The 25,248-nt window shown below is 39.0% G+C and overlaps 2 protein-coding genes across 2 annotated transcripts in view; one reads left to right on the plus strand and one right to left on the minus strand.

The window, feature by feature from the left end:
- The window catches only part of HHLA2 (HHLA2 member of B7 family), a 296,207-nt gene that overhangs the window by 109,885 nt on the left and 161,074 nt on the right, over positions 1 to 25,248 (minus strand).
- HJURP (Holliday junction recognition protein) lies at positions 9,812 to 23,375 on the plus strand. The gene is made up of 11 exons (XM_065741986.1): positions 9,812 to 9,899; positions 10,472 to 10,538; positions 11,598 to 11,650; positions 12,578 to 12,605; positions 14,840 to 14,913; positions 15,892 to 15,990; positions 16,704 to 16,746; positions 17,699 to 19,272; positions 19,813 to 19,876; positions 21,287 to 21,374; positions 22,796 to 23,375. Exons 1-11 carry the CDS (start codon positions 9,822 to 9,824, stop codon positions 22,920 to 22,922), a joined length of 2,295 nt encoding a protein of 764 aa, XP_065598058.1. The 5' UTR covers positions 9,812 to 9,821; the 3' UTR covers positions 22,923 to 23,375.

Below are 25,248 nucleotides of genomic sequence, written 5' to 3' on the forward strand. Positions count from 1 at the left end.
CGATGCAAGGAGGCCTTGTGACAGCATTCCCGTGGCATAGCTCTGCTTATTATCCAATTGAAAGCAGCACTTCACATGTTGGAATAATTTACAGTAAAAATTGCCACAGATGGTGTTAGTATTTGTGGAGTTTGAAATTAGTATTTGGATATAGATCTGTCTCCCCATGTTCCTGCGATAGTGAAAAGAGCAGAGTTAGAGGGGCTTGAATGAACATAAGCACTTCTTAAAGGACCCTTTTCTTGGAATTGATGTCACTATAATCTCTTCAGCAGTATGCTCACCAGATACAGTGAGCCAGAACCATCCCAGGTGTCCTTACAGAACAAGTGTGAGGCACTGGAATTTGACAGAGGGGCAAAAGATGGTGTGGATGAAGGCCTATGCAGGGGTCACCTAGGGCTAGTCAGCCTGTCCCCCATATTGCAACCACCTCCATCAAGGAAAAAATGAAGAGGAGTTGTTGTCACAGGTGATTCCCTCCTGAGTGAGGCTAATGTGTTTACGTGACCCATACAGAAGTCTGCTGCCTCCCTGGGGCCCAGGTAAGAGAGATTACTAGCCATAATATAACCCTGCAATTATTATCCACTGTTGTTTTTTTTGTTACGGTAGTGAAGTAGCAAGGAGAATTCCAAGGGCAATCAAAAAGGTTTCAGGGCTATGGGGTGATTGATTAAAGGACCAGGAGCATAGGTGTTGTTCTCCTCTATCCCTCCATTAGTGAGGAACAACACTGAAATGAACAGGTAGATCCAGCTAATCATTACATGGCTCCATGGGTTGTGCCACCAGCAGAATTTTGAGCTTCTTGATCTTGGGGTGGTCCATGCAGTGCCAGGCCTGTTGGTGCCTAATGGGATGGATCTTTCTCAGAGAAAAACATTTCTGCAAAGGCATTAGCAGTGCTGACTGATAAAGATTCAAACTAGTTTTGAAGGGTGGAAGGGGTAATCCCACATTTGCCAGTGATAAGCTCTGCAACAAAAGCTGCTGGGTACAAGGAAGTGCATTTTAAATATCCCTATACTGCTGCATGCAGAATGAGAAACAAGAAGCATTGGCTCAGTCCCAGAGCTATGACATCACTGGCATTAGTAAAACCTGGTGGGAAAAGTCCTATGACTGCATGTCCTGATGGATGGCTCTTGGCCCTTCAGCAGGGACAGGTGAGGCAGGGGATGGCTGTGTGTGAGGGAAGGGCTGGGCTGTATGGATCTTGGAGTTGGCAGTGACACTGCTGGGAACCTCTGGGTTAAGGAATAAGAAAGAAAGCGGTGTTGTTTTGAGAGTCAACTCAGATTAATTATCCTTTAAGGAACTAAGAGGTACCTCTAGATCAGCTACCCTTGTCCTTATAGTTGACTTCAACTTGCCAGATGTTAACTGAGAATACCATATAGCTAATAGAAATGGATCCAGGAGATTCCTAAAAGACCTTGATGATAACTTCCTGGTACAAGTAGTAAGGGAGCCAACTAGTAAAGATGACCTCTTACATTTGTTACTTGTAAACAGAGAAGGTCAGACTGACCCTCTCTGTTAGGAGCTGGCTGACAGGTTGGACAAAAAGGGTTGTAGTAAATTAGTAGCCATCAAGCCAGTGGATAGTCACTACTAGGTCTCCCTAAAGCTCAATTTTAAGGCCAATTCTCTTTAATATTTGCATTAATGGCTTGGCTGCAGGACTTGGAGGTGTACTAAGTAAGTTTATGAATGTCACTATACTGGGAGGAGAGGCGAGGGGTCTGGAGCACAAGTCTTATGAGGAGCGGATGAGGGAGCTGGGATTGTTTAGTCTGGAGGAGGCTCAGGGGAGACCTTATTTAACTCTACCACTTCCTGAAGGGGGGTTGTGGTGAGGAGGGTGTGGGCCTCTTCTCCCTGATAAATAATGACAGGGAATGGCCCAAAGTTGCACCGGGGAAGATTTAGATTAGACCCGAGGAAACATTTTTTTTTCTGAAAGAGTGGTCAGGCACTGGAATGGCTTGCCTAGGGAGGTGGTTGAGGCACCATCCCTAGCGCTATTCAAGAAGCATTTAGATGAGGTGCTAAGGGATTTGATTTAGTAGTTCAGTGGGTAGGGATGGTGATAGGAGGATAGTTGGACTAGATGATCTTGTAGGTCCTTTCCAACCTAATGAACCTACGAGAGCAGCCCGTGGAAAGGGATCTGGAGTTCCTGGCTGACGGCAAGTTAAGTCTGAGTCAGCAGCATGCTCTGGCAGTTAAAGGGGCCAACAAACTCTGAGGTGCATCAGGCCCAGCACTGCCAGCCAGGTAAGAGAAGGTACTTAACTTAGCTACTGCATCAAAACCCTTGACAATACAGCAGTGTCCTCAAGGGCTCCCAGATCTGTACAGGGAGTTTCTATGCCCTGTGCATCACTACCTTCCCTGCTAGTGTTTGTTTTAATTCTCCACAGCAGCAAGTCTAGCTTAGAAAGATGTGAATCTTCATAACTGCACCCCATCGTGTTTTCTCTTACTTTTTCTATGCTTTTAAACCACATAATGCCTCTATATCCAGGTACTGCAGGGGGACTTGTCATTCTGAAAACAACGTTACACTCTCTGCATACTATAATTCTCTCACATAGCTGCAAATGTTTATGAGCAAATTTCTCGGACACTTCCTTCTAGTGAAAGTAATCTTTTCTAGCTGAGGAATAGCAATAATTTCATCTGGAAAGTGATCAGGCATATGTTGTTGAATCATGCAGACCAAATATTTATTTTGACCAGTTCAAAAATACCTTGCTGACTAACATCGGGTTGCCCAGCTCTTTGCTGAATGATTGCAAATGAGAAACAAATTCAAAAAATTCACAGCTTGTTTATGCTTAATTTGTATGCTCACAGTAGAAAGGGCTATGTATCTCAGCTAAATCATTTGCAATGAATAATTCTACTGTTTGGTACAGATGTGGAGCAATGAAACTTGCAGAACATTATGGAAATACATCTTCCATCCTCAGGAGATGTGAGAATTTTAATTCCTGGCACTGAAGACAGGCTTGAATGAGAATATGATTAAACTTTTATAACTGCTTGGTGTTTTCTTGGCTCAATCAATATTCTTTTCAGTAAGCCCTTGGCCTGTTTCTGAAGCACTGCCAATATTTGGTTTTCAGCAAATGTGGCTTTATTTTTCATTCCTGCTGATGTGATCAGCAGAATGATGCTGATGACAATGAGTACTGTTCAAACATTTTCAAACAATTCAATCTGCTCATGCAGGATAGTGGGTAGGTTACCATGCTGGTTGTATTTTACTAACCTCTGCCACAGGTTAGTATGTTTTGATATCACCTTCAATGCATCTGAGTGTGATTGTTCATCTGCGTAAGCTGATTTTGATGGGGACATGAAACACTGTCTCCTTTCCTTCAAGGAAGATCTAAAGGGATGTGGCATTCAGTCATTGTTCTTCAGGAGACAAAAAGAGACAAACCCAAAGACTTCCATCTTGATGAGTGTGAAAGAACTCAAGAGAATTACCGGCAAGTATTTAGATGTTAATACTGTCAAGCAATAGGATGCTAGAACAGGATATGCCTGCAGCCTACGGACCCATCCGCCAGTATCAAATGCATAACAACTACAGGCAAATTGCTTAGCTCTCTGACCAAGGCTTTCTGTCTTTTAAGCAAGGTTAATAATTCTTACTGTATGTTGTGAGACAGTTTGAAATCTATGCAGTAGAGGTGTTATGTGACTGTTGAGTAGTGGCGCTCTTTCAACACATTGGTGACAGTTCTTTGCCAACACAGGCAGAAGCTACTTGTACAAAATGCTGGATAGTGAAGGGTTTGGAGACAAGTCATTCCAAGCAGTTTTAACTGATACTGAGAAATAAAGTAGTGAAAGGGGCAAGAAGCACTCATTTCTTTTTAAGGACATTCTAATTATTGGCTTTTACTATATAACCTTATTAGTTCTGTTTCCTGAGATCTGTGCCCTGATTTTTCAATGACAAAAAGTGACTTTTGTTCTCATTTCTCCATTTCCACATTTGATGAAAATAAGCCTGACCATTTCAAGGTAACTGCTGCTCTAGGGATTGCTTGGTGCTCTATTCTTAGACATAGTGGTTGAACTTCAGACCTGCCTTTACAAATGAGTTTACAGTCACAAGTATTTCAACCATCAGAAGGCTTTTGAAGTAACCAGGTGGTATGTGTTGAGCTGTGCCAGAAGCCAAGCACCTTCACGGCCACTTGTTAACTCCAGAGGGATAAGGGAAAATATAGGAAGAGAAAATGCAACATGGAATCAAGATGAAGACAGTTGTGAAGGAAAGAGTGGTGTTGGGGCACCACCAAGAGCAAAACAAGAGGTTCAAAATGATGCAAAGACAATGACTCTCTTCTTTCCACAAGCAAAGAGATACCCTGCTGGTCTTAAAGCAGTGAGAGGTCTTAAAGCACTCTTGAAGAGAAAAGCATTTCTTACCCTACTCCAGTTGCTGAACATGATGTTATATGGCACAGAATATCTCTCTGGCCAATTTGGGTCAGCTGTCCCTCTGTGTTCCCTCCCAGCCTACTCTTACTTGTGAGAGGGGAAGAGTGAGGAAAATAGAGAAAGCCTTGACAGTGCAAGTACTTTTAAACTATGGCCAAACTATTAATGTCTTGCCAACACTGTTTTTGTCCCACATCCAGAATCAAACACTGCAGGGGCTGCTTTGAGGAAGGTGAACTCCATTCCAGACAGACCCAGAACATCAGGAAGGAGATGAAAATAGCCAGAAGCCACTAGAGCCAGAAGCCCCAGAGTGATTAGGCTGAAGCTGAATAAATTACTCCTCCACAAAAATAAACATGTTTTCAAACAACAGAAGGCAGTAGGCAGCTTTTAGAGAATGAGCAAAACAGTGAAGGCAGGCATAGATTCCCAATTCGAATCCAGAAGGCCTGCACACATTTTGGAGGAGCCTTCACCCAGTACTGTGGGAACCCAGCAAAGTGGTTTTTGTTTTGATGGGCATAATTTTTGATGGGTTTCTGACAGTCAATTGCTGTGGTTTATTTTGGATAGAGTTGTGAGTAAGGGGGAGTAAAATACCATGTTATTCTTACCTCTGAGAGAGAAGGGAAGGCATGGCTCCTCAGAGGGCACTGCACCTGCCCACTGCAGACAGAGGTACCCTGTGCTTTCCTGACACTCACACTCCCTCTCAAGCTGGCAGCCAGCTCTTTTTCCTGCCTACAGCCACTCCTAGCTCCATCACTCTGTGGTTTTCCACAGCCTCTGAATGCCTGATTATATTCACTGACTTCACACAAGCTGAGCACTGCAAGGGTTTCTGGAAAAAAACAGTTATTTTACGTCTTCATGCTTCCCTGTACAAAGAGAGCTGCCTTTATAAGAGAACATAATCCTATAGAAACATACTAAAGATGGACAAGTTTGCCCTTTAAGTAGTCAATGTGTTGTTTTGGCTGTTTCTGAAGATCAACACTTACAGAGTATAAATTGCTTTATCTATAGTTCTTCAGAGGTTGTTGCAGAAAATGATTTACTACTCCAGATGCCTAAACAGTAAAAGATATTGACTGACTGGAGAGAGTTCAGAGCAGAATAGTAAAAATGATCACTTAGCACAGATGTTTTGATTTATTAAAAAAAAAAAGAGCGAAAGATTAAAAGGATAAAATACAGCTTGAAGCTGAGCTAACTGATGAGCTAGTGAGAACACAGCTCTGTTTTGAAATATATATCAGTAATGTAAACACCATGAATAAAACAATTACATATGGCAGCGCACCACAGGGTAAGCAATGGCACGTTTGACTCAGTTCTAGAAATTATTCTTCTATAATCCAAACTAATTAAAGAGGAGTTGAAGTTAAATCATCTGTCAGCCATTTCTGTGCAGATCTACTCAATAGAATTGCAGAAGAGGCTGAGTTTGGGCAGAAAACAGGATGAGCTTCTAGCATAGGGACCAAAGATATTTTTTTATGAAACGCCTGGCTTTCTGCAACATATTAAACAGCAGTATTCTCTTTTATAGCAAGAAAAATAAAAAGGGCAGCAATGTTTATTTAATCATAAGATTAAATGGATGCTGGCTGTCTTCATACTGCAGGAAATTTCCTGCTGATATCAGCATGCCTATTACCTGTAGCAGAGTAAGAGTGAGAACCTATTTATAACAGGAAAGCCTCAGAAGTCTGGGTGCATACTGTGTCTGCAGGACAGGACATTTTCATGTCTCTGCCAGTACTGTTCAAGACTCATGCCTCCTCGTGGGACATAGCACAATTAAAACTTTATGGTCCAGTGTCCCCCATAAAAATGTAGACTGCAAACCACTCTTACCAATATTCATGATTTTATAATGAAATGTTAAGCATCTTTACAAGGATACTTGTACAAGGATACAAGTACCTTTAACAAGGATGATGTTATGCTAAGCACTGTGTAAACAAAGGACAAATGAGTAGTCCCTATTAATTTACAATCTCAGTAATTAAGCAAAGTGTGGCAAGCAGCAGATATATAAGAAAATACAGAGGAGCGCTAAGAAAAGATTTTCCATTTCCTGGACAGCTGCTATATTTCTTATAGAAGTCTTAACAAACAAAGTTTTAGCATTATTGCTCTTCCTTGGTTCATTTCTTTTGATTGTTTACAGTTTAATATACTACCATGCTTTGCACTCTGTATAAACACATCCTTTGGCCAAAAGCATTACCTAGTATTTGTCAGCTTTGATTCTTAAGGTCACTTTAGGCTACACTTTACCAAATAAACCAGTTACATCTTTTTGCATCCAACTGCTGAATTCTTGCTCACATTTTCTGACCTAAATGGTACAATAAGTTCTTTGTCATTGAGTGTTCCTTTCATTTTTGTGGCATCACATGAATTCAATGAGCCAAAATTAACTTCTGGGTAGACTGGCTGAATGACTAATCATCTATCAGCAACTGAAACAAAAAGAAAATACCCTTATTTCCTCAGGTTAGTGATTACCTCAACATATTGGAGCTATTTTTTTATTATTTTAGTATAGAATTGCATAATGATAAATTACAAGACATGAGAACTTGAAAATGAGTGGCTCCTAAGAAAATGTCAGAAGAATGTAATCAATCTCATCTTGTGTGTGTACTGTATTTCAACCTTTAACTATCAAACATGACAGTGACAGCACAAAACCCCACAATGAATGCCATGACAACCCTAGACCCTAAAGTGAAGAACTAACAACTTTAAGATATGCTTTAATTTTCCACATGGATAATACTGAACTGAATCAAACTGAGAGGAACTGTCACTCTGTCTGAGAGTAGGTAGGCCCTACAGTGAGATCTGGTCAGGCTGGATTGCTGAACTGAGGCCAATGGGATGAAGTTCAACAAGAACAAGTGCCAGGTCCTGCACTTTGGTCACAACAATGTGACCAGGTTTGGGGGCAGTGTGACTCAAAGAATGAGCAGAGGAAAGGGACCTGAGGTTGTTGGCTGAACATGAATCACAAAAGTGCCAAGTGGCCAAGAAGGACGATGGCATCCTGTCGTGTATCAGAAATAGTGTTTACAGCAAGAGCAGGGAGTTGATCAACCTGTACTTAGCTCTGGTAAGGCCACACCTTGAGTATTGTGTTCAGTTTGGGGATTTGAGACAAATTATAGAGTGTCCAGTGGTTCTGGCAATTTAATTTGAGATGCATAGATTTGGGTCTATTCCAAATAGGTACTTTAAAAAAAAATCTTACCAAGTTTATATAAGCTTATAGTCAAAGGGTAGCTTTAGTCAAACTGAACAGCAACAAATCCATCCCCAGGTGGATATAAAGCAAATAAAGAATATATTTAGGTGATCACCAGAATGGTTCTGGGTGAGATTGACAAATGTTGGGGAGCAATCAAGCTTGTCAGCTTCACATCACCATGCTTGACCTTTCTCTTCATGCTGCCCCCAATCAGTATTTCACCATTCTTGTGACTGGATTACTCACCACATAGGTGATTTAACCACTGAGCACAGAGGTTCATGCTGTGGTGGCAGAAAAATTGTGTCTTGCTGATTCCAGAAAAAGGGTAAAGCAGAATCTTGCAAGCTGTGGAAACTTCTCCACCACAAAACAGTAATAATGCAGAAAATTGATGTTTCTTTAGTTCCGGCACTTCCAAAATAGATTTATTGCAATGGAGCTCACAAATAGTAAGCAGATAAATATAAATCAACTGTAGATTATAAGCCATTATGAAAATGCATCTATGTCTTTGCACTGGCAAAAGAGCAAACATTTTTTAAAGGACAGTTCCAGGGCACTTGATGTGCTGAAAGCACATTTTTATTTTTAATCTTTATTTATAGGAAATGAATGGCTACTTGAAGAGTACTGGACAAGAATGGGATGGCATCCAAAAACTCCATACTGGTGGGAAGGTGATGTTTTCAGTGATAGCAATGACAAGCCCCTCCTTAGCGACTGGCAGGAGAAAGGCTGACGACATCAGGACTTGCTGAATTGTGCATAACACATTTAAATATGAGGAGCACCCCAGGTCCCTGGGTTTGCTCAGCCCAGAGCAGAGGAGCCTCATGGCGGCTGCAGCTCTCACAGGGACTGGAGGGGCTGCGTTAAGCTCTGCTCTGTGTGATAGCGACAGGGCCCGAGGGCCAGCAGTGTGTGCTTGCAGCCCAGAGGTCCAACTGCATCAAGAGATTTGATCAGCTGGATGAGGGAGGAGATTGTCCCCCTCTGCTCAGCCCTAGTGAGGCCACATCTGGAGTACTGTGTCCAGATCTGGGACCTGCAGCACAAGAAAGATGAAGAGCCATTTAAGTGGATCACGAGGAGGGTCACGAAGATGATCAGAGTGCTGCAGCACCTCTCCTGTGAAAACAGGCTGAGGGAGTTGGGCTTGTTCAGCCTGGAAAATAGAATCAGGGAAGGCATCTTAGCAGCCTTCCAGCACTTCAAGGGACCATATCAGCGAGATGGTAACTGACTTTTTACACAGTCTGATAGTGATAGGACAAAGGGGAATGGTTTTTAAGCAAAAGACACAAGATTTAGGTTGGATGTTAGGAGGATGTTCTTTACTCAGATGGCAGTGAAGCAGTGGCACAGGCTGCCCAGAGAAGCTGTGGGTGCCCCATCCCTGGAGGCAGTCTGGTCCAGGTTGGATGGAGTCCTGGGCAGCCTGAGCTGGTGGGTGGCAGACAGGTTGCAACTTGGTATTTCCAACCATCCAAGCCATGGTATGTCTCTATGATTCTGTGATACTTGCGCGTCCCTTACAAGTCAGAATGTTCTGCGACTCTAAAAATTGACTCTTCCCCCTCATCACACCGTTAAGTCACACTTGCTACTGCGAGCAGGTGCACTGATGGGAATATATAGCAACAAGCTTACGGAGGTCACTCCCATTCCTGTCCCAGGATTGGACGCCATAACTTCGCCTCTAGAATTAGGGCTACAAGATGTGACTGCGCACACAAGGAGAAAACGGGCTCTATCCGTCCATAAACAAGCGGAGCAAAGAACAACACACAAACAGCAGCTCCGCAACCAATGAGGCTGCTGTTACGTACATCAGCGTCTTCCCGCCGCACTCGGCCGCCGGCCCTGCGTCCAATGGGAGAGCTCTGAGCCGGACTGACAACCGGAGTAACCAATCAGAGAGAAAATATCCGCGCACAGCGCACTGTGAATGGCTGCGACACCTGAATTACGTTACCCAATGGAAGGCGGCAAGCGGGGCGGGACGCGCGCAGTTTGAATCGGCGTTGGGAAGGGGGGGAAGCGGGGGAGGTAGTGGGGAGTGTGGTGACGCTGGCGGCCCCGCGTCATGGCATTGAATCTGGACGAATGCTTGTGGCGGAGCAGCGCCCGCTTCCAGGCGTCCATCCTTGATATCGTGGAACGGGTGAGGTCCGCGATGGCTGGGCGCCGTGCCAGGCCGTGGCGGGAGCGGGAGAGGCCCGCGGGCTGCGCTGCCGGCGGGAGGAGGCTCTTGCAGCCCAGATAGGCCAGCAGTATCCTGGGCTGCATCAGAAGAGGGATGGCTAGCAGGGAGAGGGAGGGGATGTTCCCCCTCTACTCTGCCCTTATGAGGCCTCATCTTAAGTACTGCGTCCAGGCCTGGGACCCCTAGCGCAATACATATGTGAGGGTTTGGAGTAGGGCCACAAAGATGATTAAAGGACTGGAGCACCTCTCCTGTGAAGAAATGCTGAGGGAACTGGACTTGTCTAGCTTGGAGAAGGGAAGGTTCTGGGGAAACCTGCCCGGAGAGGTTGAGTGTGCCCATCCCTGGAGGTGTTCAAGGCCAGGTTGGAGGGGCCCTGGGCTGCCTGAGGTGGTGGTTGATCTAGTAGTGGTCACTAACCCTGCATGTGGCAGTAGGATTGGAACTAGATGATCTGTGATGTCTATTTCAAGTCCAGTCATTCTATGATTCTGTCTTTTAATCTAATATTTAATGGTGTTTTTATTTAGTATAACCATCCTTTTGAAGATGATTTCCTTATTTCCATGGAAACCCTCACTTATGACACACCTGATGGTAAGAGCTTCTTTCAGCTTCACATATATTTTATTTACAGGCTTTGCATTTAGACATGATGAAGTATGCAGCTGTTGACAGATAATGGGAGATTTCAACAAGTTCTGACTTTTGTCTACTTGGGGGTGGAGTTATTTTGTGAACTCTTCTATGAGCATAGAAGTACAAGGAGAGGTGGTTTACATGCACTTTTTCAGTCCCTTGTGTGGTCTGTTTTAGACAACAGGAAAACAGCTGTTAATATTTGAATGACTTGAAGTGTTCTAATCAAAATGCTGAAGACTAAAACAAAGTTGCAGAGGCAGTAGCAGGAAGATGGCATGATTGTATTCTGTAGTTTCAGCTCTTCTTATCTTTCTTAGTGCTGCTATAGGTTATATATTTCTAGTGTGTCAAATATCAGGGTAGAACAGATATGTAGTGTCTTTAATTTTTCACTGAGTGTTCAAGTTCTTATCATAAATCTATATCTTATTATGCCATGTCATATGTTGCAACCTTTCATTATAATTGTCAATCTGTTAAGTGGCTAATACTTATGGAGAGCTTTTTGAGGGGGAAGAAGCTGTTTGAAAATAGATTTCTCTCGAGTGCTGTTGGGGCCTGTAGCTTAGTAGCTTGGTTACTGAGAGCTGAAATATTCTGCAGGACTTGATCTATACTGAATTATGGATTATGATGTGTAATTGACACGTCAGTTCTTGTAGAGAACAACGTAGGCATGAAGTGCTGCCACAACTTCAAGCTCAGCATAACGGATGCACTGAGTGCTCACCAAAGGCTGGGGGCAGGGTAGAGACTGAGTATGCATACAGCATCGTAATATACAGTCTTCAATTTGGAAAGACTTGTTTGCAGTTTTAACTCAGTAGCTTCTATGCACATGGTCTGTGATATTGGATGTCAGTACATAAAGCCTTTAGTATGGCTTTAAACATAGCTGTTTCAACAACTGTGCTGAAGATTGCTCAGTTCATCATCTTGTTACTACCACTCAATGTAGGTAAATAATTTTATAAGAAATGCTGTGTTTGTATTAACATTTCTTGTGATTTCTAGGAACAAAACAATGGGGAGATCTATCAATCAAGAAGCTTAGAAAACTATTTAAGGTACCTAATAAGATAGTCCTACTATGTAGTCAATAGTTCTAAATCTCTTTCCTATATTTCTATAGGAATAGATTCTAATTTTGTTGTGCCATTTAATACATGCAAGAGGCATCAATCACTAACATCAATAACTTATTTAAAATAGGGTTTTAGGATAGGATAGATTGGTTAAGAATATCACATTAGATGCATGGAAATAGATGATTATATGCTATCAGTAAAGCTGGAAAGCTGTTTTCTATTTATAGTGTTGTGGGCGTGTTTTCTGTATATTTTTATTCTAAGCAGTGATGTTCTACAGTCACTTCTTACTCTGTTTCCTGAAGTCCTTCATAAGAGCTCAAAAGAGCTTTGTCAGAGGCTCAGTGTTTCTCAGTAAATGTAAAAAGCTACCTTGCTGCTCTGCTTCCCATGTTACCTGTTTTAAAAAAAGCAAAGCTGTGTAGTGTGCCTTATTACCCAGCACAGAAGCTGTTCTGAACCCTATAGTGTGAGGAGATGAGGAGTGATGTTTAGTCTTGGGGCTTAAGGGTGGATTTAATAGAGAGAGAAATGTGGCTTGTATTTCTCTTTCCTTGTGCATCACCTCCGAAGCATTGCAACACGACGTGACTGCACAACTTTTCAGACTTAATCCATTAATGGCTGTAAGAAGAATTTTATTTTAGCCTCTCTTATATGCCAAGGTAACTGTAGCATATATTCTCATAGTGATTTTAGCAGTAAGAATTTGAAAGATCAGGCATCTTTTACTATGCATTTGTGACTTTGCTGGTAAAGCCTTGCAGAAGCTGAAGGAAACTGAATGGTTATTTAGGAAGTGCCTACTTGGAAGATATGCCAAAGAAAATGAAGGCTTCAGTTAAAGTAACTTTGCTGTTCTGAGATTCTTTGACATTTTTTTCCTGTTTCTAATTGCAGGAGCAGGATCGTGTAAGAAGTCAAAAGACTGCAGGTAATGTGCTTAAATTGCAAACATTTAAATTGGTCAATTCAAGTGCTAGTTAATACAGAATAATACATACATTGAAATGTGAAAAGAGGAAATCTGCTCAATGAGTGTTTTTTCATGTAGCCACCACTGTTAGCTGTGTGGTTTTGCGTGCAGTGAACAAGAGCTTACATGCCATGCTCATAAACATATGTACACAGAGGTGACACACTGCCACTGTCACCACCACAGGAACGTACCACCCACTGCTTAAGTGTGTTGACTTAAGTGTGTATTCTCAACCTGTGCAATAAAATATAGGAAATGAGTTTCAGAGGATTTTGTAGCCTAGCTTATCTAAGTTCCCTTTGTCTTTTGCACTCGTGGGTTAAATGAGTGATGCAGTTAAGACTAGTATCCTCGTAGCAGCATACAAGAATGTGGTTATCCACTCTTCTTATTTCTCCTACAGATGTACTAGAAAAAGACTGGAGAGGCTTATAGCAGCCTCAGTGAGTCCCCAGCTCTATCTAAATACAGTACAACCTAGAAACCAGTGGGGGATTTGGATTCCTTGCTCAGAAATTGAATTCACCCTATTGATTTGTTGTTTGTTTGGTCGGTTTAATATAGAGATGATTAGCAATAAGTACTGTTCTACACTTAATAGGGAAAATGATTAGGACCTACCTTCTTTGGTTCTTTATGCAAAGTATAGTGAGAGTAGAAAAATGATCTTTCTATCAGTTGGAATAAGCTCAAAGAAAAAAATGGTTTGTTTGGAGAGAAAGGGACAAATTCAAGGTGAATGGTCTAAATACATTTTAGTTTAGAAGATAGCATCAAACTCACAATGTAAAATTGACAGTAATCCCCTCATTGACATTCTTCTCTTCAATATGATACATCTTTTAGATAATATTTGTGTATTGTGTGCATATATAGTGAAATATATGCCATGCCATACTACATAACATATGCTATGCCATACTCCTTTGCAAATAATTAATGTTCCAGGGATTTGCAAATCTGTATGAAGGAACTTTGACAGTCTGGCTGGTGTGGGTTTCTAATAAAATAATTGTACTCAAGTTAGATTGCTGAAGCCAGCCCTCTGGTTGATCAGTAGTTTCACAAGAGGATGCAAAATTTTGTGGTCTCCCTTAAAAACTGTTTCTCTCATATTTATCTTCATCCTAACTCTATAGTGGCAATCCACGGTGCTTTTTCTAACAATAGCAATAACAGGGAACAAAAAAGGAATATGGTATTTTCTGGGAAAAGTTTTCATTCTGATTTAGTGATTTAAGAATAGTATGAAAGATGTCAAGGGAAGCTCTCCACAGAGAGTGGTGAGGTGCTGGAACAGGCTGCCCAGAGAGGCTGTGGATGCTCCAACCCTGGAGGTGTTTGAGACCAGGTTGGATGGAGCTCTGGGCAATGCTGTCTAGTACCAGAGCTGGAGGTTGGCGGCCCTGCCTCTGGCAGCAGGGTTGGAACTCTATGATCCTTGGGATCCCTTCCAACCCAAGCCGTTCTATGAAAACACAATGGTTTGATTGGTTTTGTAACTAAGAATTTTTTGCTCACTTTCTCTTTCAGGAGTTTTCTCCTTTCTTTTCCATGATTAAAGCTGAACATGGGACAAATACGTAACAGCCAAAGAAGCTGATAAATTGAGGCTTACAATGTAGTCAAATGTTTTATTAATGATGAAACGCTGAGGCTTTAGCTAGTGATGATTTGAAATATCTGGCTACATCTACAGTTATTTTTTGTAAAAGATTTCAGAAGAAGTCCAAAAATTGAGTTGGAAATTCTGCACTTGTTTTTTAATATTCTCAAGTCTCACTTGGCTGTCTTGATAATAAAACCTGAGAAAAGCATGTCACAAGAAAGTGACAACATTTGTTTCCGTACTGTGTTTGCTGGATAATTAGAAATATAGCAAGAAGGAAGTGGGAATGATATGTGAATACACTTGCAAAGAAATACTTCGAAAATATTTTAACTTCTGAAATGGCTGCAGACAAGTTGCCTTCACTCTTCTCTGTTTCCTCCCAAGTTATTTATGAGCCTATAAATCATGCTTTTCAATTGGACTTGAAATGGAAATGTAATGCACACGTAGAGCTTTATCGTAGCAAACAGTTTTCTGCAGTGAAACTTCTTAGTCAAATGTCACACGGTATTTGTTTAAAACACTTCTGTGAAACTTGATTTCTGATGTTGAGGATAAGTTTTATTTACTGTTTAAGATCAAACTGCTGATGAAGAAAGCGATGCTGATATAGTGTCAGTGAGAAGAAAATTTGAAGACATTCACTTCCAGGTAAACATTTCTGGTGTCTAATGTAATAGAATAATTTTGTGTTTAATAGAAGTAATTGAATGACACGTATAGTTTGCATTTGTCTGAAGAGTTAATGTGCTCTCAGCAGAAGACTTTCTGCAGTAAGCATCTTACGGCATGTTTATAGTCAGTAAAGCAAAATTAGAAGTTCATATTGTTCTTCGCAATGCCATTTATTGAAATAATTATCATGTTCGGGTATTAGTGCACCAGAGAAAACCATACACTGTACAGATTAGGCAACTGTGATGAAAGCTGTTGTAGGTTTGCAAAAAGAAAAACAAGACAAATCACAAGGTGAAAACACTTTTAAAATATGATAGTTCTCCTCAGGCAGTCTAATATCAAGAGTAAACCTGAAATAACAACTAGTGTGACAAAAGCAGAGTGTAGAATCATCTGCTGGTTTTTTTGCCAAAGCTATGCTACAGGCATCAGGACTACTCAAACTAGTTATGAAGAAAAACAATATGCATCTTGTGTGTTTAGCCATTCATTTCCTGTGTTCTGCTTGCTCAAATACAGTTGCCAAAAAATTCTTTACTTTTCTATTTTGTTTGGCAAATGTTTTAGACATTGGCGATTATTTTCTCTAATTAAAAAGCACCTATCTTTTTTCACCAAATTGCTCTGTAACTTATCACTGGAGCCATTTTGCTGATTCTTACAGGGTTTCTGGGGAATTGGCTGGTTGTTTTGGGTTGGGTTTTTGTTGTTTTTTTCAGCCAGTAAGTTCCTTGGATCAATTAGCTACTTGTCTTTGTTTTGTCATACCGTTCCTTCTTGAGTTTTTGGTGTTTTTTTTTAACGTAAATCATACATTAAAATAATATGTTTCATGCTCACTGGAAATCCTCATCTGAATAACACCAGTTGGAAATAAACCTAAGCAATGTATTTGTCCTTTTCTGTGTCAATAACTTTTGTGTTTTAATCTCCTTTTTTTTTTCCCTTAAGAATCTGGGTGTAGATGATGTGAAAATGCAAGAGAAAGTACAACTTCAAGTGGATGTGATAGTACAAGATAATGGAAGAGGAATTCCCAAATGGATTACAGTAACATATTTCTCCTCTTCTGTTAGAAGTTATTTGCTAATTAGACAAACACAATGATTCTGCAGCACAATGAATCTTAATATAACTTCTCTGCTGCTTGCCTCCTGTGTAAATATCCCAGTATCTCAAATCTTTGATTGCAATGATCATAAGAAACTTAGCAGACAGTATCCAAATACTTTTGAATTTTATACTTTTTTCTTTTTACCATGATGTGTGAATTGGTTTTCACTTCAGTAGATCTTCTGAAAAGCCTCAGTTTGAGGTTTTTAGAAGGAAACAAATGAGATTTTGAATTCAGTTTCTTTACATTACATGCTACAGCATCTATTGCTTACCAGATATGCCCGAGATCAGTAGATTATCCATATAAATATATATAACTTCAGAATTTCTGTGTGGATATGTGTGTGTGTGTATGTTAATGTATAGATATAAATATATCAACAAATACAGTTTTGAATCTGGTAAAAGGATTGAAATATAGTATATAATGTAGAACCTGCAAAGGTTATAAGAACTTTCTGGGACTCAGGAAATCTTAATGAAGTCTTTAAACTAAACTTTTTCCTCCTTTTATAATTTTACTATATAGGACCTAATATATTAAGGGAAGGGCAGGAGGAGACACAAATAGAATTTTAATGTTACCTTTAACATGCAAAAAATCCAGGATGAATTCACGTGTATTTTTTACTTTGTTCATTTTTCAGGTGGAACGTTCGAGTCATGTAGCTCCTCCAGTGCAACTGATAGGTACAACTGTATCTTCTGGGTGTGGGTCAAATATGTTGGTTATAAAATATTGTTTAAGTTGAACTTTTTTAAAAATAAGAATTAATTGAAAACACAAGAACACTAACCAACAGAACAGTTCTGCAAACTGAATTCTTATAGAAAGTTAGATGTGAATTGCTTATGGAAAAATGTACTTGAAAAACCCGAAATAGTTGGTATACATAAAAGCAGCTTTCTTAAACAGCCCTCCCAAAAAATGTGTACCTACAAATTTCAGCAGAAGAAAGTTCAATTTAATGAAAGCCTGACTGTTTCATTACTGCCTATATTTGATTCAATGAATGGTTTTGGATCTGCTGGTAGTCAAAGCAGTAGTTCACTAGTAATATTTCCAGACTTGATTCTGGAAACTTTATATAGAATTTTGGTGTAAATGTTTCAAGCCTGAAGACTACAAAAAGCATGATTCTTATGATGTGAAAATGCAAGAGAAAGTTCAAGTGGTTGTAATAGATAATGGAAGAAGAATTCTTATTGTGCTTTACCTGAAGGGAAGCTGCACTGCTACTATTTAAGCACAAAGATTTCAAGAAACACAAATATATATATTAAAAACTGTAGGTTGAGGCTGTCCCTTTCTGGTCAGAAATTAGAGTGAAGCAGTCTGCCTCTGCAATAAATGTATTTTCTGTCTATATATTAAGTTATTTCAAAATTATTTGGTGTTTTTTTTTTTTTTCTTTTTCCAAAACATTTTATTTCTGTCTTCTATAATTTTTATACTTTTTTAATTCAATGCAGTTTAGAAAACTTTTAATTTCTCCTAAACAATGGTATGTTAATAATCCATTTAGCTTGGCAAAAAAGCTTAATGATATATGCTATTATATTAAGAATATCTGTATGACATGCGATATTTCAAGTCATGTTACTGAAATGTTTTAATAGGTTTTTTTTCTGTTTTGAATAGGCAACCAAAGTAGTGTTTGCAGAAAGGAAGTAGAGTTGGCAAATGAATGTCCTTCTTCCAGCCCTCACCAGTTACAATTTTCTGGTGTTCCTATGACACCAAATACAATAACTGTACCCAGGCATCAATCTTTTCAAGAGATGAATGAAACTCGCTATAATAGAACACTGGAAGAATATCAGTCTGCTGATGAAGGTTGTTCCTGGAGCAATGTAACACTTGCAGACTTGTATCCTAAAATGGTAGAGGTGCTGACAAAGCTTATTACAAGGGAAAGTCAGAAAAAAACATTTAAATACATGTTTGGATACTGTAGGCACAAAAGATGGCATGCTAGAAGACCAAAGCTCAGTATCACCGCAGAAAAAATAAGAAGATTCAGACCACTCAGACTGAAGAAAGCACTACCCAGCATATGCAGCAGTAGCAAAGACATCCAGAATCAAACTTATGGAATTAGTGTTAATGAGAATAGTGGACTTTGTGATGATCAGTGTTCTACTGTTAACTTATCCAGTCTGGTACCATTTTCATACAGTGATGCAAATGAAATGGAAATGGATTCCAGTTTGGATCATCATTTGGTATTTGGAGAGGACCAAAAAGTTTCTGAACAGACTGCTGTTCCTAATGCTTTTGCTAGAATGGGAGAGACTTTTCTAGCAGAAGATCAATTACAGACTACTGTCTCATGGAACAGTTCAAAATATAACAGAAGTGGAAAGCTGACTTACCAACACTCTTTGGAATCCCCTTTTAGAACATCTTCTACCACTTCAGGGTCAGTGGCACTTCATATGGTAAAAGAAAGTAAAACTCAAAAAAAGGACTTTCCTTCCGATGATACATCAGGTTTTTGCTCATCTACTTGCAGTGCTGGTAGCGACAGTAACACTTCTACACGTATCAAAAACGATTGCCTTACATCAGGTACATTGCTCATAAATCCTGAAGCAAGTATTTCTGAGAGGTGGAATTTTTTCCAACGCAGACACTCATTTTCCTCGTTGTCTGTCAAGCAGAGTCCTTCAAAGACACCCCAGAAATACAAAGATGCATTTGACAAACTCTACTACAAACTGTGTTCCAAAGGAATCCAAAAGCCTTTAGCGTTGCCAAAACCGCTTTCAAACTCACAGCAGCTTGAAGAGAAAGGAGGAATGATGAAGAATACTTCCAGTAGTTCTCTGAGGTCCAATAATACTGCATTTGAGAAGATTTATCAGCAGCTGTCTAGTGAGGTGTTTCCAAAAATACCTGGTTTTCAGAGAGCTTCAAATTTAAGAAAATATGAAGGAATACAGATGTCCGAAACTGTAAATGCTCTTGTCAACTCACCTGTTCGATCTCTATATGCAATTCCCAGAGTTAAGAGACTAGGAAATTTTCAAAATGATCTTCTTTCTTCACCAGTAAAGCGACTGAAAAATGTACCTGAACATTTTTTTTCACCCAAGTATCAACAGATTTCTCACAGGAAATATGGTGATCTTCAGGCAGTTGGCATGGATTTTGTTAGCCCACACAATGGCAGCAGCACCAGATTTTTTAACAGTCACAACTGTCATCATCAGGTATTTAAAGATGTTGTGAGAATGATCATTTTGATGATATTTGGAGAAACACTTTAAATTAGAGAGATGTTGAAACATTTCTACTAGTATCAGCAGAGACTAGTATCAGCATACTTCCAACACTGGTTGTTTGGTGTGGTTATCTTGTGAGCTTGACGAGGTTAGTTTGCTAACCAAGTATTAGTAATTGTGTCAAGCCTCCTGTGGGGAACATCATTGCTTCATAACGTTGAAAGTTGTTTCAAAATCCTCACTAAAAGATTTCCTCATGTTCTTAATGCACTGTGTCACTGGTTAAGATCATTTCAGGCAGTGACCTTGCTAATTAACATCCTATCCTTCTGAAATGATTGTATTTTATTTACTACATACGCGAATAAAAGGAAATGAAGCTTTGTCGGGTTCTGTTGGAATTACCAGAATTGTTTAAAATGGAGCCTTTATTGCCAAGCTCCTCGTTGTTTCTTCTAAAGCAAATTGTGAAAAAATAACTTGAGGTTTTTTTTCCACTGATGTAGTAGGTTGATGCTTTATTTTCAGGACTCTGGGTTTCACGCTTCTTCAGATAAAACTTTTCTTGTTATTCCTGATGCTTCCTTGAAAGGTTAGTTTCAGAGGCTGTATGAATTACTGCTTTAGCAATCACTTCTTTCAAGAGTATATCTATGGTTTTCCACTATATACACGTATTTCTATGAGATAGCTCTTCTTCAGTAATAATTGGATTTGTTGAGTTTTACTTCCATATGTAAGGAATCTAAGTACAAAAGGGTTTCTTGATTTTCATGTTAATAGCAGTTTAAGAAGCTTTTCTGCAGGGGTTTCCCTACTAAGGTATTGCTTATTGTTTATTACTTTTTTTCTTTATGCTGTTTTTATTTTCTATATGTAAATGTTCAGCAGAAAACTGCTAGTTTATTAATAACAACTTGAATAACCAAATGCTTTTGTTTGGATTCTTCAGCTGTACAAAAATCTGTGCTTGCGCTGTTGCATGGCTGTTGTTACTTGTGAAGGTGAATTTAATTACTGATCTGAAGAAGGCAGCTTTTGGTGATTCAGAACAGTAGAATTTTATTCAAATGCTACCCTGAAAAGCTGCATGAGTTTAAGGTTCTAGATACTCATTTTATAGTTTTCTTCTAATAATCTGACTTCGATTAAAGCATGTTTACAATATAAGCTGAATTGTTTTTCTGGCTTGCTAAAAATCAGCAATATTTATTTTATTTACTTGGCTTTTATTAATATTTGGTCATCAAATAACTAATCAAAGTGTAAGGGAAAATGCTGTGAAAGATTTCATGAAAAACTGTCAACTACTAAACAAAGAGAAAATGGTAAAAGAAATGCATTTCTTTGCATGGTTGGTTTTTTTGCCTTGTTGCGTTTTCTGTACCGATACATAATTTTTACAAACATTTTGATTATTGCCATCTGTCTTATTTTACTTTCCTCAAATTTTAACTCTCACTTCATCTATACCTTTTTTTTCTTTTTTTTTTCCTGGAATCACCTGTTTCTTCTGCTTTTATTTGTATTGGTTTTGATAAGCTAGTTCTTTCAAAATGCTTATTCTTAAATGTATTTGAGACTTACATGTATGTGGTGTAAAAGGTCTTTAAACTTAATTTTTCCACAACCTTTTCCATTAGAATATTTCTGTAAGGAAATTTGCTGATTGAAGTGTGTATGTGTGTGTATATATATATATATGTGTGTGTGTTTGTATATATATATATATGGTAGTAACACATATAAATAAATATATACACATACTATATAAAATACTATATAAATATGTATGTACATATAAATATACTTTATATATTAAAATATAATGTAAATATTTAAATATGCACATATAATATACATGCTTAAATATATAAAATCTATATGTATAAATATATGTATATATTTGCTACCATATATAGTATTTTAACCATGTACTATGGTGTTTGTGTTAACTTTGCATAGCTCTTATCCTTTTCATAATATTATTTTTCATCACCAGAATTGGAGATTACAGGTGCCCACTCTAGTTGTCCTAGGGTAATGCCAAATTGCAGCAGCCCTGGAAGTGCTGTGAAATGCCACCAAAAGTAAGTTCCTTTGGAGAAATTTCAAAAATTCTTTCTGTTCCACTTTTATGTTAATGGTATAGAAGTTGTTGCTTAAATTAGTACTTCTAAATTGAAAACGGGCATGGATGCTTTAGAGAGTCAAAGCTAATCAAACCTGTAGACTTGAACTCTGGAAGGCAACTTCTGGAGAGTTCACTATATTATCATTTAAGTAGATTAAAAGTCAGCTTCTTTGCAGTTTGGCATAGTTGTATGTCCTTTGGCTCTTTGTAAACGAGTAATGGCTGTGTGTTTGAGGTCCTCACCTCTTCTTCTGTTATTGCTATTACCAATAACAGTTTTCTCTGGAACAAGAAAACTTTTAGCACCCAGGATACTGGCATGTGACATCCACATTCTGTAGAAAATAGGACTTCTGAAGGCTTCTCACTTTTCTGATCTCATGGGTTTTTTCTTACAAGCCAGCCTAGTAGGCAGCAGAAATAAAAAGCATTAGAAGTTCTTGAATAGTTTTGCTGTGTTTTATGAAACAATTTTTAAATCCTTTGCCAGAAAGTCTCATTTGGCACCACAAATTTTGCTACCTGCCTGGATTCGAAGCCAGTTAATGCTTTCACTATGCTTGAGGTGATCCAATAGCTGGTTTCAAATTTTTCTGACTATATGCTAATTAAAATGTCAAAGAAAGCCTGAATGTACTTTTAAACAATTTGTATGGAGAACATGATCAGAAAGACAGCTCATTATTTAATAATTTGTAATTGTTCAGAAGAAGGAAAAGATTTTTCTTTTGTTATTGCATGCAAGTAGAGAAGTTTCAGAAAGCATAGGAACTGAGAATGTCAGATTGTTTTTTTTGCCAATCCATCTGCATTAGAATTTATTTTTTCATTCATTAATTGCACAACTGCATGTTTGCTCATTTGTAGCTAAACAGACTGTAAAGTGGCAAGATTCCTTAGGCCTGAGGTGTGGGATAGCTTTGTATGGTTGTAATAAACATCCCAGGAATGAAGCTTTTCAGTGGCTTTGCAGCCCTCAGAAGTTTTATACCTAAGCAGGTGGCGAAATGTTGCAATGAATGGGTGTAGAAAGGAAAGGAGTATTCACTTCCATTTAGAATGTCTGCCTTTTTCTAGAAACTGATTATGAAAAAGACATTTCAGGAAAGAAAATGCATAAACTGAACACTTTCCTATAACTACACTGCTATAATTATTTGTCAAATTAAACATAATTCATTTAAAGTAGATGTTAAAAAGTTCCCTCTTCAGCTGAACACACATCGGAGGCTGCAACGAGTCCCACTGCTGTTCACAGTCAACGTGTACAGCTATCCTGCTTTAGTGGTTTGTTTGGTTTTTTTTTTTTCATTAAATAGTCAGCAATTACAGTATTTTTGTGTAACTTCCTTTGTTCTAAATGATTATTTTATATAGGGTATCCAGAAAGCTAAGCTACACTGATGGGACAGACCGAAATCCTAGAGATCCCTTAGACAACATCCTGATCAAGACTCACCAAGGAGCCTTCATGACATACAGAGAAAATGACATTGTATTATAGTTTATGGATTGTTTGTTTCATCAAAACTCACAGATGTATTAATAAAACTTGAGTATTTTAAAGAAGAAATCCTTATTAGACAGGAGCATTCCTGTAATGCACAATTAATGCTGACCTATTCTTCTTCATAACATAAATCTTCAGGAACTAACTCCAGCTTTCTTACAGTGCGCTTCATAATTCTTGGGTTCATCAGGTGTTGCAAGGAACCAGATTTCCTTTGTATGATTTTATTTGAATTATATATTTAGCAGTATTTATAATATTAGAATGCAATCTGTATTTTCTTTTTATCTGCTGATAAACGTTTATGATTCAATTTTGATTTTAATCTTGATTCTTCATCTACATGTACTAAGACTTGAACAAACTCAGCACTTGCTGAATTGTACCCTATTCCTGTTACACAGACATGTCAATTCTAAATGCCTGAAATAAACTTCAGCTGGGTAATTGTATTCCTCTGTGTTCTGTTCAAATTCTACCTGACATAATGTATGTTCTCAATAAATGCATGTTTTGAACAAATACCTGCTTGTAGTGGAAATGCTGAGATGTGGCTTGAAGCAGTGACGGAGCACCTGGTGGGAAGGCAGGGCCAACCCAGGGGAACTCAGGTGCAAGCAATGCACCTCAGTGACCAGAAGTGGTGGAGCCAGGGTCCACCCCTTCCCAAACCTCATTTAAGGGCTGGCAGTGGAGGTGAGGGTTTCTCACAGGAGATCCCTGTGTACGTGAGGCCTTCTGAAGGTAGGCAGCTTCTTTCCTTATTTCTGTGCTCATGGCTGTTGCATTTGGGCAAGTCCTTCCTGGCTGTGACCTGAGACCTTGCTGCTCTGTTATTGCTGTGCTTTCCATTGAATTACACTGCTTTAAAAATTTTATTTCAGGAATAAATTCACAGGAAATGTTTATGTATCTACAAGAAATACATGAAAAAGATTTGGCAGGGTCCCAACGGTTTTTCTTGCTGTGTTTTTCCTTATCAGGGTGACAGTTTTCTTGGTGTCAGGTCATGTACGCTCTGTTTGAACTGCATTGCTCCACATCATCTTTCCAAGCTTCAGAGAAGGGAAAATTAATTTGGCTGAGCTTTGTTTTGGGCCATGTGCTCTTTGGTTTGGTTTGGATGTTGGGTTTTTTTGTTTGTTTCTGCTTTTACATTGTTGTAGCACTTACAATCAAGTCTTTGGTGTTTTTAAGTGCTGCGAAATGGAAGAAGGAGGCAGCTTCAGTGAGTTATATTTTCTTTGACAATTTAAGGGTGTCTTTTAGTACTGCTTTAGTGGCTCACTTTTCTTCTGGCTCAAGGAATAGGTGAATATTAAGGTATGTAATTTATTAATTACTTTCTTCTTGGGCTTGTTGAGGTTATTATTTCCTTCTATTTCTTGAGGAAGTACTTAGTATGAAACTCTGTTATCTGTTCCAAATGTAAACTGTAATTAGTTTCTGGGTGTACGGATATGACTTCTAAGCAGCAACAGAATACAAGCTTATCCAGGTAGGAAAGCAGATTTATTTAAAGAACAGAAATAGTTCATTCCATGTATGGAAATTACTTGGAATTTTAAGGTAGTTCTTGGAAAACTTCATGTGCTGGAAAATAAGCTTATCCTAGTTCTCTTTTGTCTGTGTGTGAACAGTAGCAAAGAATAGGAGGAAGTTACATAATTATTTTTGGAGTTTGTTCCTCTAACGACCACTTTCATCTGCATTCTAAAAAGTATGATATCACCAAGAGCCTATCACGGCTGCTGGAGGATGCCTGGCATAGGCCTATAAAAATTCAGTGGTGCTACTTTTCTTATTTTGTTGCAATTATGAGGGCAGCTCTGAAAGTAACACCTCTAATTTTATTATGTTAAAGGTGGATATTGATGGTCTGGCTGTGGAGGTATCCTGCCAATATTCTCTTATGTTTTGTTGTCATGTAACATGGCAGCAGGGGGCAGTCTGACAAAACTGAACCTGATATGGAAGTACATACGAAGTAAAGGTGTGTAATTGAATTCCTCCATGCGAAAAACATTGCTCCCATTGACATTCATCAACTTACTGAACGTTTCTGGAACCAGACAGTGGCTGTGAACCAAGCAGTGAGGCTTTGGGTGCTGTGTTTCAACAGCAGTGACAGCAGCAGTGGATTACTGTTCAGGCTCTTGTCTTTTTCAGGCTCTTGTTCATCACTGGTGAGAATGCATGGCTAATGGTGGTGACTATATGGAAAAATAATATTTTGTAACTGAGAATTTGCTCTATGAAACAGTGTTATTGTGCTTTTTGTATCTGTTGTAGCTTCCATGGAAATAAGTAGGAGGCATTA

Source organism: Cyrtonyx montezumae, unplaced genomic scaffold (assembly GCF_038088225.1).
Source record: "Cyrtonyx montezumae isolate F1298 unplaced genomic scaffold, pur_monq_1.0 scaffold_3, whole genome shotgun sequence".
NCBI classification, from domain to species: Eukaryota; Metazoa; Chordata; class Aves; order Galliformes; family Odontophoridae; genus Cyrtonyx; species Cyrtonyx montezumae.

What these genes read in the sequence shown, in the direction of transcription:
- HJURP (XM_065741986.1), top strand. Translation starts at nt 9,822, where the DNA reads ATGGCATTGAATCTGGACGAATGCTTGTGGCGGAGCAGCGCCCGCTTC. An exon ending in TCCTCCAGTGCAACTGATAG is followed by an intron (nt 16,747 to 17,698) that starts GTACAACTGTAT and finishes TGTTTTGAATAG; the next exon opens with GCAACCAAAGTAGTGTTTGC. An exon ending in TCCTGATGCTTCCTTGAAAG is followed by an intron (nt 19,877 to 21,286) that starts GTTAGTTTCAGA and finishes TTTCATCACCAG; the next exon opens with AATTGGAGATTACAGGTGCC.